The following is an 18,860-nucleotide window of genomic DNA, read 5'->3' on the forward strand; positions in this document are numbered from 1 at the left end:
AGGCAGTGGCTGGAGAGGGGTGGGGAGGTGGGGGTGGGGAAGCAGGAAGCCCCCACTTCCACACACTGCAGACGGGGTAGCCGAGCGCTCCAGCCCTCCATCTTTGGGGCAGCTGGGGGCACAACTGGGGAGAAGATAGCCACCCTTGGCCTCCCACAGCCCATGACTGTTTCTGGAGTGCTGGTCGGGGGCCCCTCCTCAAACATGCCTACCCAACTTATGCCCGATTCCGTCTGAGCTCTGAGGTTAGACCCCAGGAGCCTGGGCTGGGGTGAGCATCTCAGGTCTTCCAGATTCCTTAGAGACCACTGGGGGTCCTAGTTACTCATAAGACTGTTGGGGAGAGGGAGGCTGGGGAAGGGGGGTGCTCACAGCTGGTTCCAGGTCACATCCATGTGCCGGGTTGACCATGTTCGGTGGAATGCTGGAGAGGGCCGGAGAGCGGGTTATTTTAGAGGGAGGATCACCAGTGACACCGTTCTCAATTCCCCAGGCCGAGCGAGCTTCTGAACACTGTTCCTTTTTGACGGGTTTGGAGAAGGGGAGGGTCCCTGTTCAGGCATCGAGGAAGAGGGAGGTGCCTTGGTTGGAATGTGACAGGCTGCAGCTGGAAAGTTGGCCTCAGAGAGGGAGGAAGGAAGCAAGTTCATACACAGCTAGCCAGATGAGTCAAGAGGGGCCAGGGACAAGGGCAGTGTGTCTAGAAGCTGGTGTGGTGGGGCACCACTGGGCTTCTCGAGGCACCTCTCCCCACCCCCAACGCCCCAGATTATTCCTGCTGGACAAAGACTCTCGGGAATGACCCGGCTCTTCAGGTTCTGTTTATATTACTGGCTGTAAGACCCTACCCCAGGGCCCTTGCTGGAGAAAAGTGGACATAGCAGGCTCTAGCTGTTCTATAGGATTCAGATAGGACCTGGGAAGATCGAGTGCCATGAATAAGCCCTGGACCCTAAGCCAACAGGCCTGGGTCCCAGCCCTCCCTTGGCCACCTCTCTGCTGTGTGACTTGGCCAAGACTCTTGGACTCTCTGGGCCTAGTCTTCCTAGCTGCTCCAAGGCCCCCAGAGGACCTGTCGGCTCAGAGCTCGTAGGAACCTAAGGGAGAGCTCTCTGGCTGGGCTGTGGCCTCAGGAGGGAAGCACCTTTGCTCAGAAGACGCCAAGTCCTCCCTTCACTGGGCTCTCAACTCCAAAGGCTCACACCACAGTCCCGCTGGAGTCAAAAGGGAGCGGTGTCTTTAGGCAGAAGTCCTAGAAGATCCCCTCGAGGAGGTGGCATGTGAGCCAGGCCTCGAAGGACGGGGCGGGTGGCAGCTGGTGGGGATGGGTGGGAAAGGCACACATGATGAGAATGGCACAGGCCAAAGTGATGAGCAGTGGTGGAGGGAAGCAGGTCGCTAAGTGCGCTTTGAGCCCCGGGGAGCTAGCCTGGGAAGAGCTGCTGGGCCAGGGGCAGAGAGCCGGGAGGGAGTAAAGTAAAATTCAGAGGTCGAGGCCTTGTGCTCCGAAGTCACACATCTGAGGTTGACCTCTAGCTCTGCCCCCTAACAGCTGAGCGACCTGAGAAAGTTCTCAACCTCTCTGAGCACCGGCTCTATCTTCAAAATAGGAATAACGATAGCCCCCGCCTGGTGGGTTAGTAGAGTAAAATGAGGGAATGCATGGCAGGTGTTTAGTGCAGGGCAGGCATCGAGGGGGCCCTCCCTAAAGGTAGGCCGCCAGCACAGTCCTGCTAAGACATGGCTAGCTGAGAAGACCCAGCGGGTGGAAGGCATTGCTGTGTAAGTGGGGTGATCCCCATTTTTCCCTCACCTCTTTGTTTCTTTTCCCTTTCAGGGTCCTCCTGGGCCTTATGGAAATCCAGGCCTCCCCGGTCCTCCTGGAGCCAAAGTGAGTATTTGCTGTGGGGTCTGGGGGTAGGGCCATGGAGTGGGTGCTGGTGTTGGGGCTACGTTTGGGGTGCTTCCTAGGGGGCCCCTGGTGGGAGGGCCTCTGTGCCACAGACACCCCCTGAACGCCTTCTAAGTGCCAGGTGGTGACACAGTGAGGACTTAGGACTTGGGAGCGGAGCTTCTGGTTTGGGGGGATTAGGGAGAGAAGGGCAGTTGGAACCTAGAGCCCTCAAAGGAGAGCAGGAAGAAGGGTCATTTGCTGCTAAATAGGGAAGGCCTTGAATGTCGGACTAGGGATGGAAATTTTACTGGGCCAGACTTATCCCGGGAGGTGTGTCATCTTTTGAGCTGAGGAGGGACATGGTCCTATTTGGGAACGATGGCTGGATGTCATGTGGACGTGGACGGGAGGCGGGGACCAGAGCAGAGGCAGGGAGACCCCGAGGGTGGGGGCAGAGGAGGGATGAGGCTAGCCCAGCCAGCTTAGAGGTGTGGGAGGAGGGGCAGGAGGGGAAGCGAATGCATTCACGATGTGGAGCGGGGGGAGAGAGGACGCGGCTATGGGTGAGCGATAAGAGACCAGTGACACGGTGGTGTTAGCCTTGGTGACCCAACCGGGCCACCCGGGGAAGGAAGGCGAGGATGTTCATTTGGGAACTGGGAGCCCTGCCAGGTGGAGACGATGCATGGACACAGCAATTCCAAAGCTCTCTGCAGAGCGCTGAGCTGGAGATGAGCCTTGGGGGGTGGAGACTACGGCACAGAGATGCCACCCGCTGCAGGGAGCCCTCTTGGAACGCTCCGGTTAACTTTACGATGAGACCCCAGAGACCGGAGAGGACGGTGCCCTGATGCATGCTGGGAGCCCCAGCCCCGGAGCGCCCCGGTCTGTTCCTGGCGCTCCAGCAGTGAACAGGGCTGTCCAGGGCTGTGCTTGCAGCGAGCCGCCAGAGCGCCAAAAAGCGTGCCAGGCCAGCAACATTTAGGTCATGGGGAGAAGTCTCCAGGAATGGCTGGAGAAACGGGAGGAAGGGAAAGAAGTTGCAAGGTCAGGGAAGCCAAGAGCGCAGGGACTGTGCCGAAGGAGTGTGAAGCAGGCCCGGAGGGAGGCCAGAGGGGCTCCTGGCTAGGACACTGCCCCGCCCAGCCTGTCCTCTGTGGGGTAGCCAGGATGGCCAGGCCCAAGGTCATTCTTTGCTCAGCCCGTTGTGCAGATGCAGTGGCTTAAGGGAACCGACTGGTCCCCAGGTCATGCAGCCTCCAAAGACCAGCTCTGGCGCCCACCAGCTTGTCTGGGAGTTTGGGACACACGGCCAGGGCTGGGCTGGGGTCCTTACTTGCAGAACAAGCACAGAGGCCTTGGGTGCCCCGTGGCCAGCAAGTGCCTGGAAGTGCTCTGGTTTTAACAAGGCGAAGATAGCAGAGCTGTCTTCCTGGGCAAACACGGACAATAATAATCGCCCATATATGGGGCCTTACTGTGGGTACTATGCCCTGTGCGTGCACTTGATGTAGCTTGTCTTCATTCAATCCCCACAAAGACCTAAAGAGACGGGTGGAGACACCGTACCCATAAACAGATAGGGAAATTAAGGCTCGGGCACATTAAGGCGCCGTCTAGGAAATAACTGCAGGACCTGCCCCCCCTGGGGCCCAGGCGGAGAGAGGGAGCCCCCTTGGGGACTTCTGCTCAGCACAGGCCTCAGGCCTCCCAGGCCCCAAGGTACATCACGATGCTGAGGGTCCGCAGCTGTTCTGAATTGCCAGGTTTGCTCAGGAACACGCCTTTCTTGGTCTGCCGGGGGACCGTCCAGTCCTTCTGTTCCCTCCCGCTCCTGCCCGTTCTTTTCCACCCCCTCCAGCTTCCAGATTGATCCCTTGCTTCTGTGGCAGGAGATGCTCCAGTGGCTCCATGCTGGCCCCACACGGCAGGGCCCCAGCCCCAGGCCCACAGCAGCCCTAGTCTGGCCTGCACCCCACTCCCATCCTGCCAACAGACGTGCTGAGGCAGGAGGGGGGCCCCTCAGCCGCTTCTCCCTCCATTTTGAGAAGCAGCTCTGGGGGTGGTGAGTGAGGCTTGTACCTAGCAGGTGATTCCTCCTCCTGCGGCCACATGTAGCTGGAGCGTGTGGACGTGGGGTCTCCTGGACAGGACGCCCTCCTGCTTCTGGGTATAACAGATCAGCTTGTGGGTTCCAGAAAATACACTGCAATGGGAGGCTGCTTCTTCCAGTAGCGCTTGCATAAGACTCCAAGGGGAAAAGCCATGCCCTTTGCCTGACACCTGGCCTGCAGCCCAGGGGTGAGCAGAGGTGGCCCCAGGACCGGCCAGTTGGGTGGGAGACCCCAGTTTGCTGGGCTTGGGTCCTGGGCTGCCCTTGATCTGGGGCGTGGCCAGGACAAGGTTAAAGCAGACGCTGTTCTGGGATGGAATTTCCTGACAGAGCTGAGGTTGGAAGAGAATGTTGTGTATCTACACCCGGGGGTGTGATTCTGGGGAGAGGGTCCTCCCTGTGTCCCAGATCCCCCTTGGGCCTGGGAGGTGACCTGGTGGGATTGGAGGGCTGGCCTCCCCCAGGCCCTGTGCTAGCTTCTCCTTCTTGTACATGATGTTGGCTTCTAGAGCCGCTCGTGGGGCCTCCCATCCAGTCATCTCCTTCAGTCAGCAGATGTTTATTGAGCACCTACTACGTGCTGTTGATGGAGAAATCAGCCAAACAGGAGGGTGTGCCCAGGTGGCAGGGAGCCTGCACCTCGTCTGGATGGGTCACTGTGCACTCATTGCTTCAGTGAGCTTATGGAGCCCTCAGGAGCTTGTGGCCTTGTGGGATAAAGACTGAGGGGTGGGAGAGACCAGTGGATTAAGGAGGATCAAGAAAGGGAGGAGGATCAAATGAAGGACTTGAGGTCACAAAGACGCCAAGGATCACTGGTGGTGACCAGCATGGCAGGACTGTCTTCGGGATCCTTGGGTTTGCCTGCTGGAAGATACTTGTTACAGGGCAGCCTGCCTCCCCTAGACCCCAAGGCCTTATCCACGTGCCATAGGCCGGTACACCCCATGTTCAGCTCCATCAGGAAGAGGGAGGGCCAGCTCCCACATGGGATCGAGATCAAGGACTTTGAGAATGAGGCAGAGAAACCAGCCCCCTGGGAGGACAGCACTGGCTGACCTCGGAGGCCCAATGTTGAATCATTGGATTGATTCATGTTGCCAACCGACCCATACTTGCTGCTGTAGGAAAGGGCAGAGGTTAAGAGCGCAGACTCTGGAGCCAGACGATCCAAGTTCAAACCCCAGCTCTGTCACCTCCTAGTTCTGTGACTCTGGGTACGTTATTTCAGCTTTCTGTGCCTCAGTTTCCTTATCTAGAAAATGGCGGGGAAGAGTCGCTGCCCCCTTGAGTTGTCACGAGGAGTAACCGAGTCACTTAGAGCAGCACTGGCCTGTGGAAGGGTCATCTGTCAGCACGGGCAAGGTGTTGGCCCTGTATTGGGGCCCCAGCGCCTCACCAAGGACAGTGCCTGCCCTTGTGGAAACAAGCTAATCACACTGATAAATGCAGAATTATGCCATGATCATGGGTCTACATGAGAGGCCCGGGGTGCCTAACACGGTGGGGATTGGGCTGGTCTAGGGGGTGAGCTGCACCTTCCCAGAGGGCAGATGGGTTAAACTAAGGTCTGAAGTAGAGCAGGTGACAAGGTACAGGGGCAGGAGGAGGCCGGGTCGGGCAGCAGGCCTGGTAGGCGGTGGTAAGGCTTTTGGACTTCATCCAAGCAGCGACAGGAAGACACGCAAAGGATTTTAGCAGAGGTGACACGATCAGATGAGGTCTGCAGAGGCCACTCAGGCAGCTTGAGAAGCAGGGCCTGGCCGGCAGCCAGCGGGGAGGTCCAGAGCTGCCCTGCTGGGGATGCTGATGCGGCACCGTGGTGCAGGCAGGTGGGATGCAGGGCCGTGGGCAGGTGAGGGGCTCTGGGCCAGAGGCGGCGGGGCTCCAGCTGTGCAGGAAAACCAGTGCTGCCCATGCCAGAGGAGAAGGCGCCCGGCCCCACTCTTCTTGGCAGGCGGCCGCTCCATCCCGGTGTGGCTTTGCTCAGTGTGCAGTGAATTACCCAGGATTATTATGGGCCCTCAGGCACCTGGGCCGGGGGGGTGGGGTGGGGGGAGATAGGTGGGCAGGAAGGAGCAGACTTGGTGAGCCAGGTGGCTGCTAGCAGAACTGGTGGGGGCTGAGGTGGAGAAAGCCTACAGGGTTCTCAGGCCCTAGCCTCTCCTTCCCCTTCTTCTGATGACAGAGGTAGGGCATGCTCATTAAGGAAAATGTGGAATAGTCTAGAAAGTATCAAGAAGAAAGTAAGCTGCCTGCAATGGCCCTGCCCAGTGATAAGCACTGAGTGCCTTTTGAGGACTGGGCCAGGGACTGGCCAAGAGCTTTACATACTTTGTAGGGTAGATGTTATCACCCCCATTTTACAGATGAAAAAACTAAGGTCTAAGTGGCTAAGTAACTGGCCCAGGGTCACATTTCTGATAAGTGGCAGAGACAGGATTTGAACCCTCTACTGCCTAACTCCAAAGCCTGTATGTACTTCTAGCTATAACGCAATTTTGTTCCATAGCTCTATCGCCTTCCTCTGTAGATTAAGTAACATGTATATTATACATATGTTTGAGTATGTATATATTATATATATGAGTTGTATATAAGTAACGTTATATATTTTTAATCAATCAGAATTTTTGTTTCTTAACATATTTTATATATGTTAATATACATGTAACATAATATATATGTTAACCCATACATATATGACATATATTAATCAAAATGCATGCATACAGACACAAAGATACAGATGTGTGTACACGTACAGGCACACATACATAAATATGAATAATTTAAAATATGCCCTGCACGTAAGTGCTTTATGGGTTTACTTGTTTTATTAGCAGTTGCCTTCTAGAAAGATTGAACCAATTCACGCTGTTGCTAGCATCAGAGGAGGATATTTTAAAAAGACAATTTATTGTTTTCACTTCAGTTCATTGATCATCCAGAAGAAGAATGCTTTTCTTACATCTGTTTTCCATTTGTATTTTATCACTTATGAATTTGTTTATCTGGGGGGTTGGGATGCTGTCTTTTGTGATGTATTTGTACAGTTATTGATATTTAAATATTAAGATTATGCAGGCTTCATCCATCTTATGAATATATTCCAGTTTGGCTGTTTGCTTATTAAGAGTATTCATGATGATATTCACAAATAAAAGTTTTATGTATTTTTTTTGGACTGACAATAACAGCTAACACTTACTTATTAGGAACTTATGTCAGATAGTTTGGAGAGAGTTCCACCCACATATAAAATTTATTGTTCTTCATTTTTATACTTAGACATTTCTTTCCCACCACATGATCAGATAGGTATTCATTTATATTCCTAGTTATTTCATAGTTTCATTTGTATTCTTAAAGATTTTAAACCATCTGGTATTAATCTTCATGGGGGGTGGGTATGAGATGGGGCTGTAACTTTATTTTTTTTCCCAATAGTTAACCATTTATTAAAAACCTTGACTCTACTGATTATTGTATGATAGACCAGGGTCTGTTCCTGGCCATTCGAATATATTTCATTGCTCTGTTTGTATATTTTGTGCTAAAATACTGTTTTATATGACATCTACGATCTTTATATGTCTTCTCCCCTTGTTCTTTTAAAATATTTCTGGCTATTTATTCTGTAAGATGAACTTTATGCCCATCTTAATAATTTCCTTAAAAACAGCCTTGGGATTTTTATTGGAATTGTATTAGATGTGTATATTAATTTGTGAAGAATTGACAGCTTTAAAATACTACATTTTCCTATCGAAAACCATGGCATGTCTTCTCATTTGGTTGAGTTTTTAAACATCTCTTAGTAGCTTTGCGCAGTGGCAGTATCGTAGCCAATGAGGTTTATCCGAGGCGCGATTATTGCTAATTGTAAACATCTCTTAGTAAACTTTTATAGCTTTTACTGCATAAGGCCTGCACAGCTCTTGTTTATGCTTAGAAATTTTATATTTTTGTTGCTGTTATGAGTGAAATATTTTCCCCATCCCATTTTCTAGCTGGCTGTCAGCTAGTGATGAGGACTGTTGACTTTTGTATTTTTGTACTTTTTGTGTTTATTTTATAACCACACCCTGTACTGTATGATTTTATTGATTTTAACAGTATTTCAGTTAGTTCTCCTGTACTTTCTAGACAGGTCCTCGTACTGTTTGCAAAAAACACATATTTTTGTCTCCTTTTCTTCAAAGGCTAGTTGTCTCATTTGTTTTTCTTGCCCTATTGCATTGGCCAGAACTTCTAAACACATGACATAGTGATAGTGGGAGGCCCAGATTATCTTCAGAGGAAGCCAGTCTGAGCCAATCCCAGCCTTAGAGTTGTCTCTTGAGAGTCTATTCATTCATTTGCTCATTTGTGAAATATTTTATGATGCCTCCTCTGGGCCAGGCCCTGTGCTGGGTACTTGGATTGGAGATGACTTACACAGGGGACTTCTGGCCCAGAATTTCCCAATCCTTTGTGATGTGTTCCTCCTTTGTGTCAGTCCCTCTCTAGACCTCAGCCATTCAGAGCCCTCTATTCCTCTGTTCCCCAATCCTACCTGCAGAAAAGGAGCTTAACATAGTCCCCACTCCCACTATATTTGTAGCATTTATTGTTAAGGATATACCTTCCCATCTGCCTTCTAGTTCACAGAGACTTTGTTAACTAGTCCAGAGGGTGTACCATTCCCCATGCAGACAGGGAAAGGGGCTTGCCCAGGATCACACAGGCTCGTTGACTGGAGAGCTGGGTTGGCAACCAGGTTCTCATTCTAACCAATGTGTGAGCAATTAATTAGACTTTATATATTCCTTCTATCTCTCACTGGGGAATCTGTAGGAGTCTGGCTGGGAAGACATATAGTCTTCTCCATTCCAGAAGTCACACCTTCACCTGACTAGGGGTGCCTCAGGCATCCCTGGAGTTGAAAGTTCATCTGCCTCCCTCCTTGTCTTCCTCCAGCCTGAGCTTAGCTGGAACTCCCTTCAGGGATTTCCCCTCAGTCTGGGTCAAGTTCTCCCTGATGTCCTCCTTACTCCACTTATCATTGGATGGTAGTTTTTGATCTGTAGTGTACTGAAATGGCTCTGAAACCAGACTGCTGGAGTCTAAGTCCCATTTACAAATTGTATGACCTTGGATAAGTGACTTAGCCTCTTTGTGCCTTAGTTTCCTCATCTGTGAAATGGGATGGTGATTGTTGCTACCTCACAGATTTATGTGTACGGGGCTCAGAAGAGCACCCAGTAAATGCTAGCGCTGATTATCATTACTGGTCTCTGGTTTCTCCTTTGAGAGTCCCCCATGAGCATGAACGGTTCCCCCTGCGGTATTCTCTGTATTCACCCCGAAGCTTGGCTCAGAGTAGATGTTCAATATGTACCTATATTTGTGGCTATTGTCCTTGGGCAGGGATTACATCCCAAGCACTGTGCTGGCTGCTGAGAATGCAGAGAGAAATCCATAAATAATGAATATGGCTCAGGTAAGGAACCCAGACAAGGGAGCAAGTCCATCATCTCTGGGGGTCTCAGCTTCCCCTTTTATAAAATGACAGAACAGGATACACAAAGGCCCACCCCGTTTCAAGCCCAGCTGCTCTACCAGCTGCAGACCGAAGTGGGCAAGGGCGGGGTGGGGAGAAGCTGCCATCCTTTTTTGGCCATTGGAATCCTTGGTAGCCCTGAGCCCGGCTTTGCACTTGCACTATGGACATAAAAGGCATCGGAGTGGGGCTTGTGAGGAGCCAACGGTGTGAGATGTGTGTGAGGGGCGGCCAGGGCGAGGTGGTAGATCCCAGAGGGTGGTTTCTGCGGAAGTGACCTGGAGGGGCCCAGGTGGACCGGCAGTTGGCGTTCCAACAAGGAGGGGCTGGTCTCCCACCTGGGGCAGCCGTCATCTGGTCATTCTGGAGTGCTGGAGAAGCATCCAGCCTTCTCATTCATAAACGAGTAAATGAGTGCTTCGAAGTCAGAGCGAGCGGGCACTAGCCAGACCTGGGAAGACCTTACCTCTTATCTGTGTGTCAGCCCAGGCAGTGACCCAGCCTCTCTGTACCTGCAGCTTGGTCCTGAGTTGCAACCGGCAGGTGTTAAGAGGATGAATGGACACGGTGTTGGGCACGGAGTAGGTGGCTCTGGAAGACCTGCCCTCTTTAAGGCTCTGTCCAGTTCGAATGTAATGACTTCTCGTGGAGAGCGGCTGAGCCAGGATTTGGAAGGGCTGGGTTCTGATGAAGAAAGGAACCAAATGGGAACTAATTAAAGTTGGCCAAACCACCTGTCCCATGTGTCACATCCATTATCTCACTGGCTCCTTGCCAAGAAACCTAAGACGCTGGTGGATGTGTATGCGTGTGTGTGTGTGTGAGAGCATGCACCCGTGTGCATGTGTCTATGTGAGCATGCACCCCTGTGTATGTGTGAGTGTGCCCATGTGTGTGCACCTATGTGTGAGAGAATGTGTATGCACATACCTACGTGTGAATATGTGCATATATGTGCGTGCACCTGCGTGCAGGTGTGAGGAGGTGTGCGTGTGCCCTCATGCACGTGTGTGCCTGTGTCTGTGTGTGCGTGCTGTGCAGCCCCCATTTTAAGGCTAGGAAACGGAGGCTCAGAGAAGTGAAGTGACTTGCCCGAGGTCCCTCTGGGATTCCCTGCCTTCACCCCAGGACTTCTGGCTCAGGGCCCAGCTTGGGGAAGGAGCGTGGGAGTGAGTGTGAGGGATAGAGATCAGGGGTTCTTGGAAGGTGACATCAGGGTGGACCGACTCTCCAAAGGACTGTTTTCTGAGTAACTGAGCCATGTTGGGCCAGAGGAGCAGGCTGGCAGCCAGGACCACTCTGCAGCCCTGTAAGAGACTCAGCTGGTGCACCCCTCAGGTCCTTTCCCTGAGCCTCGTGACGGGGACCCTCCCATATGCTAAGCGCAAAGCGTGCTTGTCTCTGACTGGGAACCCGCTGCTTATTGGTTTCTCCCCGATTTACTGCCTATTCTAACTCATCGGGTCCCAGGACATCCCAGAACACAGACCTCAGGGGTCTGTCTTAGCTCTGCCAGGGCCTCAACTTGGGGCCTTAGACAGTCCCTTTCCTCCGCCTAGCCTCAGTTTCCCCAAATGTATGGGGGGGTTAATAACACTTCTCTTGCCCGCTTCATCAGGCTATTGTGAGAATCTCGTGAGACCAGGGTGCTGCACACGGTGAGGGGCTGTGCACAGACGTAAGTGGGTGTTACCGCACTGACCTTCGGTAAATAGAGAACAGTGAGGTGAGCGTACTAGAAATCCAAGAAGAATCGGGCATGCTTCTTTGATGCATCTCTCAGAAGCACTCTGAGAGCCCAGGGGAACAAGTCAGGAGGCAGTCGTAGAAACACACATGCAAGGACTGGTTACCAGAGATCTACTGGCTGGTTGGGAGGACACATTCCAGCTGCATCTTGAAGAATGTCTATGGTTTGGTGAATGCTACTTGAGGAATGGTTTTCTAGGTGGGGGTGATGGCTTGAGCCAGGACCTGGCAGCAGAGAAGTGCAGGGCGTGGCTGATGATGGGCTGTGGTCTGGCAAGGAGCAGAGGGATCCTGTCTGTGGGTTTGCCAACTGGAAAGAGAGCCAGATTTGCAGAGGATGGGTGGGACCAGATGATAGAAGACACGGGACGCCAAAGGAGGAGTTTGGAGGTGTCATCGTGCAGTCAGTGGGAACTATGGAGGGTGTTAGTGCAGGGAGGAACGGAACTGGAGAAGACCTCCCCCCCCTCGGAGGTGTGTGACTGGGGGGATGGATGGGAGGGCATTTAGTAGGGGACAGGACTTTGAGCAGAGGTTGTGGGAGATAGCCTCTCTAGACGACTCTAGAAAGAATTGTTTTTCTTTCAGGGACAGAAAGGGGACCCAGGGCTCTCACCAGGAAAGGCCCTCGATGGGGCGAAGGTAGGTTTCCAGGGACCCCAGCATCAAAGGAAATGGAGGGGTGGACAGTAGGGAAACCACCGTGCCCCGGCAGAGGCCGCCGCGTGTCAGAGGCAGGAGGGGGCCAAGTAGCCAGGCAAGAGTGTGGTTTGGTGCTTTCCTTGAGGTCCTTCAGCTCTCCCTGTGCCAAACCCAAAGTCATTCCCTGTATTTTCTTTGGGGGTGCAACCAATCAGACTGACAAAAGGTTTTGCCTGTGGACACACCCTTGGTGAGTGACCTTTTGTGTAATGTCCTGCATTTCTGTAGGACCCTCTAGGTGACCCTTGGCATCCAGAAGCTTTTTGCTAGCATACACCCAGGAAGCTTCCAAAAACATTCAAAAGCCCCTCTGAGGTTAATTTGAGCGGACAGGTCTGTGGATTTCTAGGAGGTGGGAAGGGATCGGGCCAGAGATTCAAGGCTCCCTAACTGAAGGGCTATGGGACCAGAAGTTTCTCGTGGAAAAGAGAACACTTAGGCCAGAGGACTTCATCCATCCCTGAAGCAACTCCCCAACACTGATTAAGGGGCCTGGAAGGAGCACAGGACAGTAGGAACAGGGGAACCCAGACTCTAAGTAAGACCCCCAGCACTCAGACATACATATCCTGGAAGGAATACTCGAGTCTGTCTGGCTCATTCTGGACACGAGCCAAAGAGCCCTCCTGACAGACAGAACACTGCTTCTCAACCCAGCCTCCTGTGCTTAGGCACGTAGAAGACGCAGGTCCCTTTGATTTCGCCAAGACCTAGGTGGCTCATTCCTTCATATCCTCACGGGATCATTTTTTCATGCAGCAAACATTTACTAGGTGTAAACATCCACATGCACGCCCATGTGCTCCTCATCGAAACCTTATAATGCAGGACAGACAGGCCCAGCTTGCAGATGAGAAAACAGAGAGGCCTCAGAGGCAGGTGATTGCTGGAGGTCACAGAGCTGGTTGGGTACAGAGCAGGATTTGTATCCAGGTCTGACAAAGTCCAGAGGCCCGGGCTTCTCTCTTGCTCCTGAGTTGTCCGTTCTCAGGTCTTAAGGCAGAAATGCCCCCTACTACCCACCATGCCCAGCTGGAGGAGGAATGGGCAGAAGGGAAGGGAGTCTCAGGAATGCAGAGAGAGAGCGAATTGGAATGGGACAGACAAGTTGTGTGTCCCCTGGGGCAGTGGTTTTCAAACAGTTTTAGCAGCAGACCCCGTGCTCTAAATGGTATCCTGCGCCAATATCCAGGGTATAAAATAGATCAAAGGGAGGGTCTGGGTTATCGGGGAGGGGCTGGGTACCTGCCCACTTGGCTGCCCTCACCCCCCTCGGAGGCCTCTGGGCCTCCAGGAGTTCTGTTTGCAGACAATTGGCCATGCGAGGACACGCTTGCCATTTCACGAGTGTCTCTGCTCCTTTTCCCCCCGCCTCACCCCTTTGTCTGTGTTTTGCAGGGCGACGTGGGCTTGCCTGGGCTCTCTGGGAATCCAGGACCTCTTGGACGAAAGGTACACCTTCCTTTCAGTGCTTTGCCTTGTCCAGTGGGCTTTCTGTCTAGCTTCCTGGCCTAGGTCTGTCATCCTTCAGGTCTCAAGCATGCTTGTGCCTATTCCAGACAGTCCTCCTGGAACCCCAGCCTTCAGTCCAACAGCCTCTGCTCTGCTCAAGGAAGTCTAGCCTCACCGACCAGGGCGTATGAATCTGGTTTGGCCCTCTCCCTATGGAGCCTAGCACAGGGCCTGTGCATAGTAGGTGTTCAGGAAATGGGGTTGGGGGATGGGGAGGACAATGCAGGCCAAGGGTCGACTACGTTTTGCAGGATGGCTGATGGGGATTCCAGGAGGTCTATCGGCCTAGGGCCACGTCGTCGGCTTCCGCCCTGGCTCCCCACTGTGGCTGCAGGTACCCGCTCTCTGGGCCATCTGGCTCTTGTCTGGACAGATGTGGTGTCTCCTGGCTCCATCTTGTCCTTGCTCTGAGGGTCCCTGTGGCACTTGGAGCATCACGTCTCCTCCATCTCCTTCTCCACCCTCCATGGCCAGAGCAGGCCAGAGCATAAATCTGAAGAGGCCAGACCCAGACAGGAGTCTGTGGCTGTCTGTGAGCTGGGGAAACATGGTATTTTCTGGCTCAGAGAACACAGGGACTCCCTCTCCCCACTCACTTCCCCTCCATGCTCCAGCACTTTCTGATGGATGAGGTGTGAGTGGAAAAGTCTCTTTCCAGTGCCGGCTCATAAAGCAGCCCATGGTGGTCTTGCTCTGCTTGGGGGTGGGAGCCTAGCAGAGGTGGCAGGAGATGGGCAAAGCAGACCTGACCCGCTCCTGCCGGGGCTCCAGGGCTCGCTGCTCTCAGCAGATGTCCAGGGAGGCCCAAGAGTCTCCATCCAAGAGGGACCAGCTCACCTGAGCAGGGAGAAGCATCTTTTCTCAACCAAGGAAGAGCCTCTGTGCGGTTGGGAAACTGGCAAAGCCATTTACACGGAGGCCCCCGGGTCCCGGCTCAGGCAAGCCTGCAGGAGCTGGGTGGTGGCAGGCCGGTGGGCAGAGCCTGGGGGGGTTCGGGGCCCAAGGCAGGGACCCCTGACCAGTTGTGGGGGCTGGGGAGGAGGACCGATGGGGTAGAACGGTACCTGGAATCATCACTGTTTGTAAGCACTCTCTCCTCCCATGAGTGTCTTCGGTGACAACAGCGGCCACTTTGTCCTGATGCTCTTATGTGGCTTCTCTGCGTCGTCTCATGTGGGGAGCCTTGGGGGAGAGGGGACATCAGTGGGTGAGAGGTGAAGCATCCTCTTTGCTCACCAGCCCATCGAATTGGGGTTTCACCTCAGTGCGACACCAATAATCCTATTTATTCATGTATTCAACAGAAGTGATTGAATGCTTATTATGTGCCAGGCAGGATGCGAGGCGTGGAGCTGAGTAAATAGACAAAATTCCCTGTCCCCCCAGAGCTGGCATTCTTGTGTGCGTGGTGGGGCAGCAGAAAATAAAAAGAAAAACAGTAAAAATGGAAGGACAAATGGAAAATGGACAAAAATAGGCAGGAGAAAGGGAGTTTTGGTTGGGAGGGTTCCCAAGTTAGAGGTGGCGCAAGGAGTGACTGTCCTTTGTCACACTATGTCCTCACAATAGCCTCCGAGAGTTAAAGCATTATTATGCCCATTTTACAGCTGAGAAAACTGAGGCTCAAATTGACCTCATTCATTCATTCTTCCAGTCGTTCAGCAAATATGCACCTAGGTCCGACTCACCCAGGTCACTGGTGCTGACACTGGTGTTAGATGCAAACGAGTTCATCGAGGGCCTCATGCAGAGGGAATTCTGTGGCAGTGCCCCCCACCACCCCACTGTGCATTAGAACCAGCTGGGGGCTGTGGGCGGGGACTCTGGTCCCGTTGGTGTGAGTGGGACTCAGGTACAAGATTCTGCAGCTGAGACTGAGAGCCACTGGTTTCATGGAAATACCTTCCAGCGTTGCTATGCCGCAGGGCTGGGATTTGAACCCAGGTCTCTGACCTTTCTCTCTGCACAACGCTGACTGAGACAGCTTTTCAAGTAAAAGAGGGCCCATTAAGTGAAAAAGAGCCTCTCCGGCTGAGAAGGTTGGTTTGTCTGCCATCCGCCTGCGATGTCTGCTGAGGGCCTTTGCCGAGCCAACTCCCGAGGGCCGGGCGGGCACACAGACCAGGCCGGAGAGGCCTGGATGGAACCCAGCTCTGTCCCCTCTCCGACCATGTGAGCTTGGGCAAGTGGCCTCACCTCACTGAGCCTCAGTTGGGATCAAGAGGAGGTTGGGATTCGGGGAGAGGGTGGGTGAGATGAGATGTTCTAGCCCCAGCACTAGCATGTGGCTGGTACTCGTAGTCACTGCGTGCATGTTTGTTGAATGAATGAATGATCACTGTCATGAAGCAAAGTGCTGAAGGTCTTGCCCATCTGGTACCATTGGTCATCTTGCCTAGTTACCAGGTAACCACCCTCCACTAGCCAAGAAGGCTACCAGAATTCTATTTGCACGTTGGGAGGGTGGAGTCCTGTGCTGTCCCTAGCCCAACTGTCCGCCTTCTCTCTTTAGAGCAGTGCTTCCCAGCTGGGGGTGATTTTGTTCCCCCAGGGAACAGTTAGCAATATCTGGAGACATTTTTGGCCATCACAGCTGGGAGAGGGAAGCTACTAGCTTCTAACAGGTAGAAGCCAGAGATGCTGTTAAATATCCCACCCCAGCAAAGACTTACCCGGCCCATAGTGTCAGCAGAGCCCCGGGGCTGAGAAACTGCTGTATGGAAGCCCCCCACCATCCTGGGCCATCCTGCCTCCCTGCGCCTGCTTATGCTGTGCCCTCCCCTGGCACGATCTTCCACGCTCATCTTCACACCTCTGTCCCTTGATTCTGTTCTCCAACACCATCTTCTCCAAGAGCACCCTCCCCAGCACTCCCCGGGCAGAAGTCACGCCTCCTTCCTCTGATCATCCAGCCCACCTTCTCAGCCTCTTTGGGACTCTGCGCGTTCAGCTGGCAGGAGACTCTGGTGTCCTAGGCGTATTTGTCAGCTGAAGCAAGTGCACAGAGTCCCTGTCCACCCTTGTTTCCTTAGGAGGGGCTTAGCACAGTTCTGGACACATGCATCTGCCCTGTTCCATACCTCCCGCCACCCCTGCCTATGGCAGACATCACTCATTGATCTTTCCTGTCAAGCCCTGATGCGACCTCAGAATCCTTAACACATTGCCCCACGTAGACATGACTAATGGAATGAAATTAGGACTCCAGTTGAAACTTCCTCCCAGCTCCCTCTTGCAACCCTCACCCTGCGCACGGGCCCTCCTTGTGCCGCCTGAGTTGGCCACTTCCATGCCGAGCCCCTACTGAGAACCTTCTCCAGGCTCCCCTATTGCTGGGCTGCCCTGGGCTTCTGGGGCCCATGCCCACTGCCATTTCTGAGCTCTACTCCTGCTCTGCTATCCAACCTGGCCCCTCCTTCAAGCCTGTTTACAATGCCGCCCCTGCCGGTTGGCTGTCTACACTGTTTTAGCACGCAGCGCTTCTCCTTCATTCCACTTAATATGTGTTACCTTCTAGAAGGTAGGGAGTGAGTTTGTTTTGTTCACCGGTGTATTCTCTGTGCCTAACACAGGGTCATGTTTGAGGCTCAGCACACCTTAGTTGAATGAATGAACAATTGGTCGAATGGATGAGCCAGACAGAAATGGTGTGTTCCTGCCTGACCTGTCTCAGGTACCCATTGAGCAGAGTTCAATGTCAGGTGCCTGGCTGTGTCATGATGGATTGCGCTTTTGGACAAACCACATGTTTTTGAATCGTAGAGTTTCTGAGCCGACACAAGGCTTTGAGAGGCCAGGGGGGGAAACTGAGGTCCAGAGAGGAGCAGGGACTTGGTCAGTATCATGTAATGAGTCCTTCTGCCTCCTGGCACATTTCTTCCTTGCCGATCCTTTCTGTCGAATGGGGCTCTCTGCCCCGCTGCCTGCCCCCGATGGGCTGTGGAGGTGGTCGAGAAGTTTAGGGGGTCTCGTGGAGTGCTCAGCAAGCATGGTGAGTTCCGTTTTACTGCAGGAGAAGCTGGGGCCTTGCACACTGAGTTGGAGCCAGGTAGACAGCTGAGGTCTAGGCACACATTGCTCCCCAGGACCCCCAGGTAAGAACAGGACCCCCCACCCCCATGCTCCGTGCCCAAAGCCCAAATAGCATCCCGGCCGACAGGGAGACTGTCTGCTGCAACAGTGAGGTGATGTCTGGTTTCTCCTTGTGCCCTGTAAGCAATGATTAATCTGGCTCCCAAACCAAAATATAGACCGAGTTCTATTATAAACACGGGTCCTGTGGAGACACGCCTGCTGGGCAGCCAGAGGCCCTTTACAGACTCCATGGTCCCTGGAGCTCCCCTGAAGCATCTGCTCTCCCCTAGTACCAGTCGGGCACCGATCACACAGGGGAAAATCACTGCCCGTGGGTCCACCTTGCGGTTAGTACTCACCCCGTAATTGCTGGGGCCCAGGAGAAGATAATGGTTTAGATTCTTCCAGGTCCTGGGGCCCTGTCATTTGAAGCTATTTGGCTGGCCCCGGCTTGGTAAACACTGTTAAGGTACTTCCAGGGAGCATAGGAACCTCCCCCCACCCTCCCCCCACGCCTTGGCCTTGCTCAGCCTCTGCTGCTCTCAGCCAGGAGAAGTGGGTCGTTCACAGCAACGTGCAAGGCCCTTCAGGGTCCACTGATTGGGACAGACCTAGGAATCGTGGCCTGTTGGACAAAGCGCAGCCCGGGGGGGTCTAGAGTCCTGGAGAACAGTCTGGGCTTGGCCATAACTTGCTAAGTAACCTTGGGCAAGTCCCTTCCCCGTGGTAAGTCTGTCCAGTGAGAAAAGTGGTCAGATTGATGGCTCAGGTCCCCTCCAACTCAGATACTCCAAGATTCCGTGACGGCCCTCTGCCCTGGTAATGCTGCAGTGATCCATATGCTCTGTCCCGGGGAGGAGGGCCTCTAAGGGGGTCTTTCCCTGTGTGGCCCTGTGGCTCTTCTAGGTGGGCCTTGGGCCTCGATAAGTATGTCTTATCCCACAATTGGGTGGTTAGGATTTAGGGATTGGAGTCACACCCTGGCCTTTCCCCTGGGAAACTGTGTAGCCTCACGAAAGTCTCTTTATCTCTCTGAGCCTCCGTTTCCTCATCTGGCATGTGTGCATGGTAACTCCTACCTGCTAGAGGGGTGATCACAAGGAGTTGATGAGCTGATGTATTTATTTAAGGCTCTAGTACCAGGCCAGGCAAAGGGCCGGCCATTGTCCCTATCCCTGAAGATCATGCATTTCCTTTTTTCTGTGTCCTGAGTAAAGGGTTTTCTTAAAATCTTCTGGGATCTCCCTGGCAACACTTCTCTGCTGGAACAT

The 18,860-nt window shown here is 53.2% G+C and overlaps 1 protein-coding gene and 1 pseudogene across 3 annotated transcripts in view; both read left to right on the top strand.

Moving 5' to 3' along the window:
- The window catches only part of COL27A1 (collagen type XXVII alpha 1 chain), a 135,992-nt gene that overhangs the window by 21,877 nt on the left and 95,255 nt on the right, over positions 1–18,860 (top strand). For all 3 annotated transcript variants that reach the window (XM_078061643.1, XM_036121912.2, XM_036121913.2), the window contains exons 5-7: positions 1,838–1,891; positions 11,890–11,943; positions 13,402–13,455. In XM_078061643.1, the coding sequence (XP_077917769.1) occupies positions 1,838–1,891; positions 11,890–11,943; positions 13,402–13,455 (162 nt within the window). The remainder of the gene's footprint in view (positions 1–1,837; positions 1,892–11,889; positions 11,944–13,401; positions 13,456–18,860) is intronic.
- On the top strand, positions 7,830–7,998 carry LOC118554514 (U4 spliceosomal RNA; annotated as a pseudogene).

This window comes from Halichoerus grypus, chromosome 14, assembly GCF_964656455.1.
Source record: "Halichoerus grypus chromosome 14, mHalGry1.hap1.1, whole genome shotgun sequence".
Lineage (NCBI taxonomy): Eukaryota > Metazoa > Chordata > Mammalia > Carnivora > Phocidae > Halichoerus > Halichoerus grypus.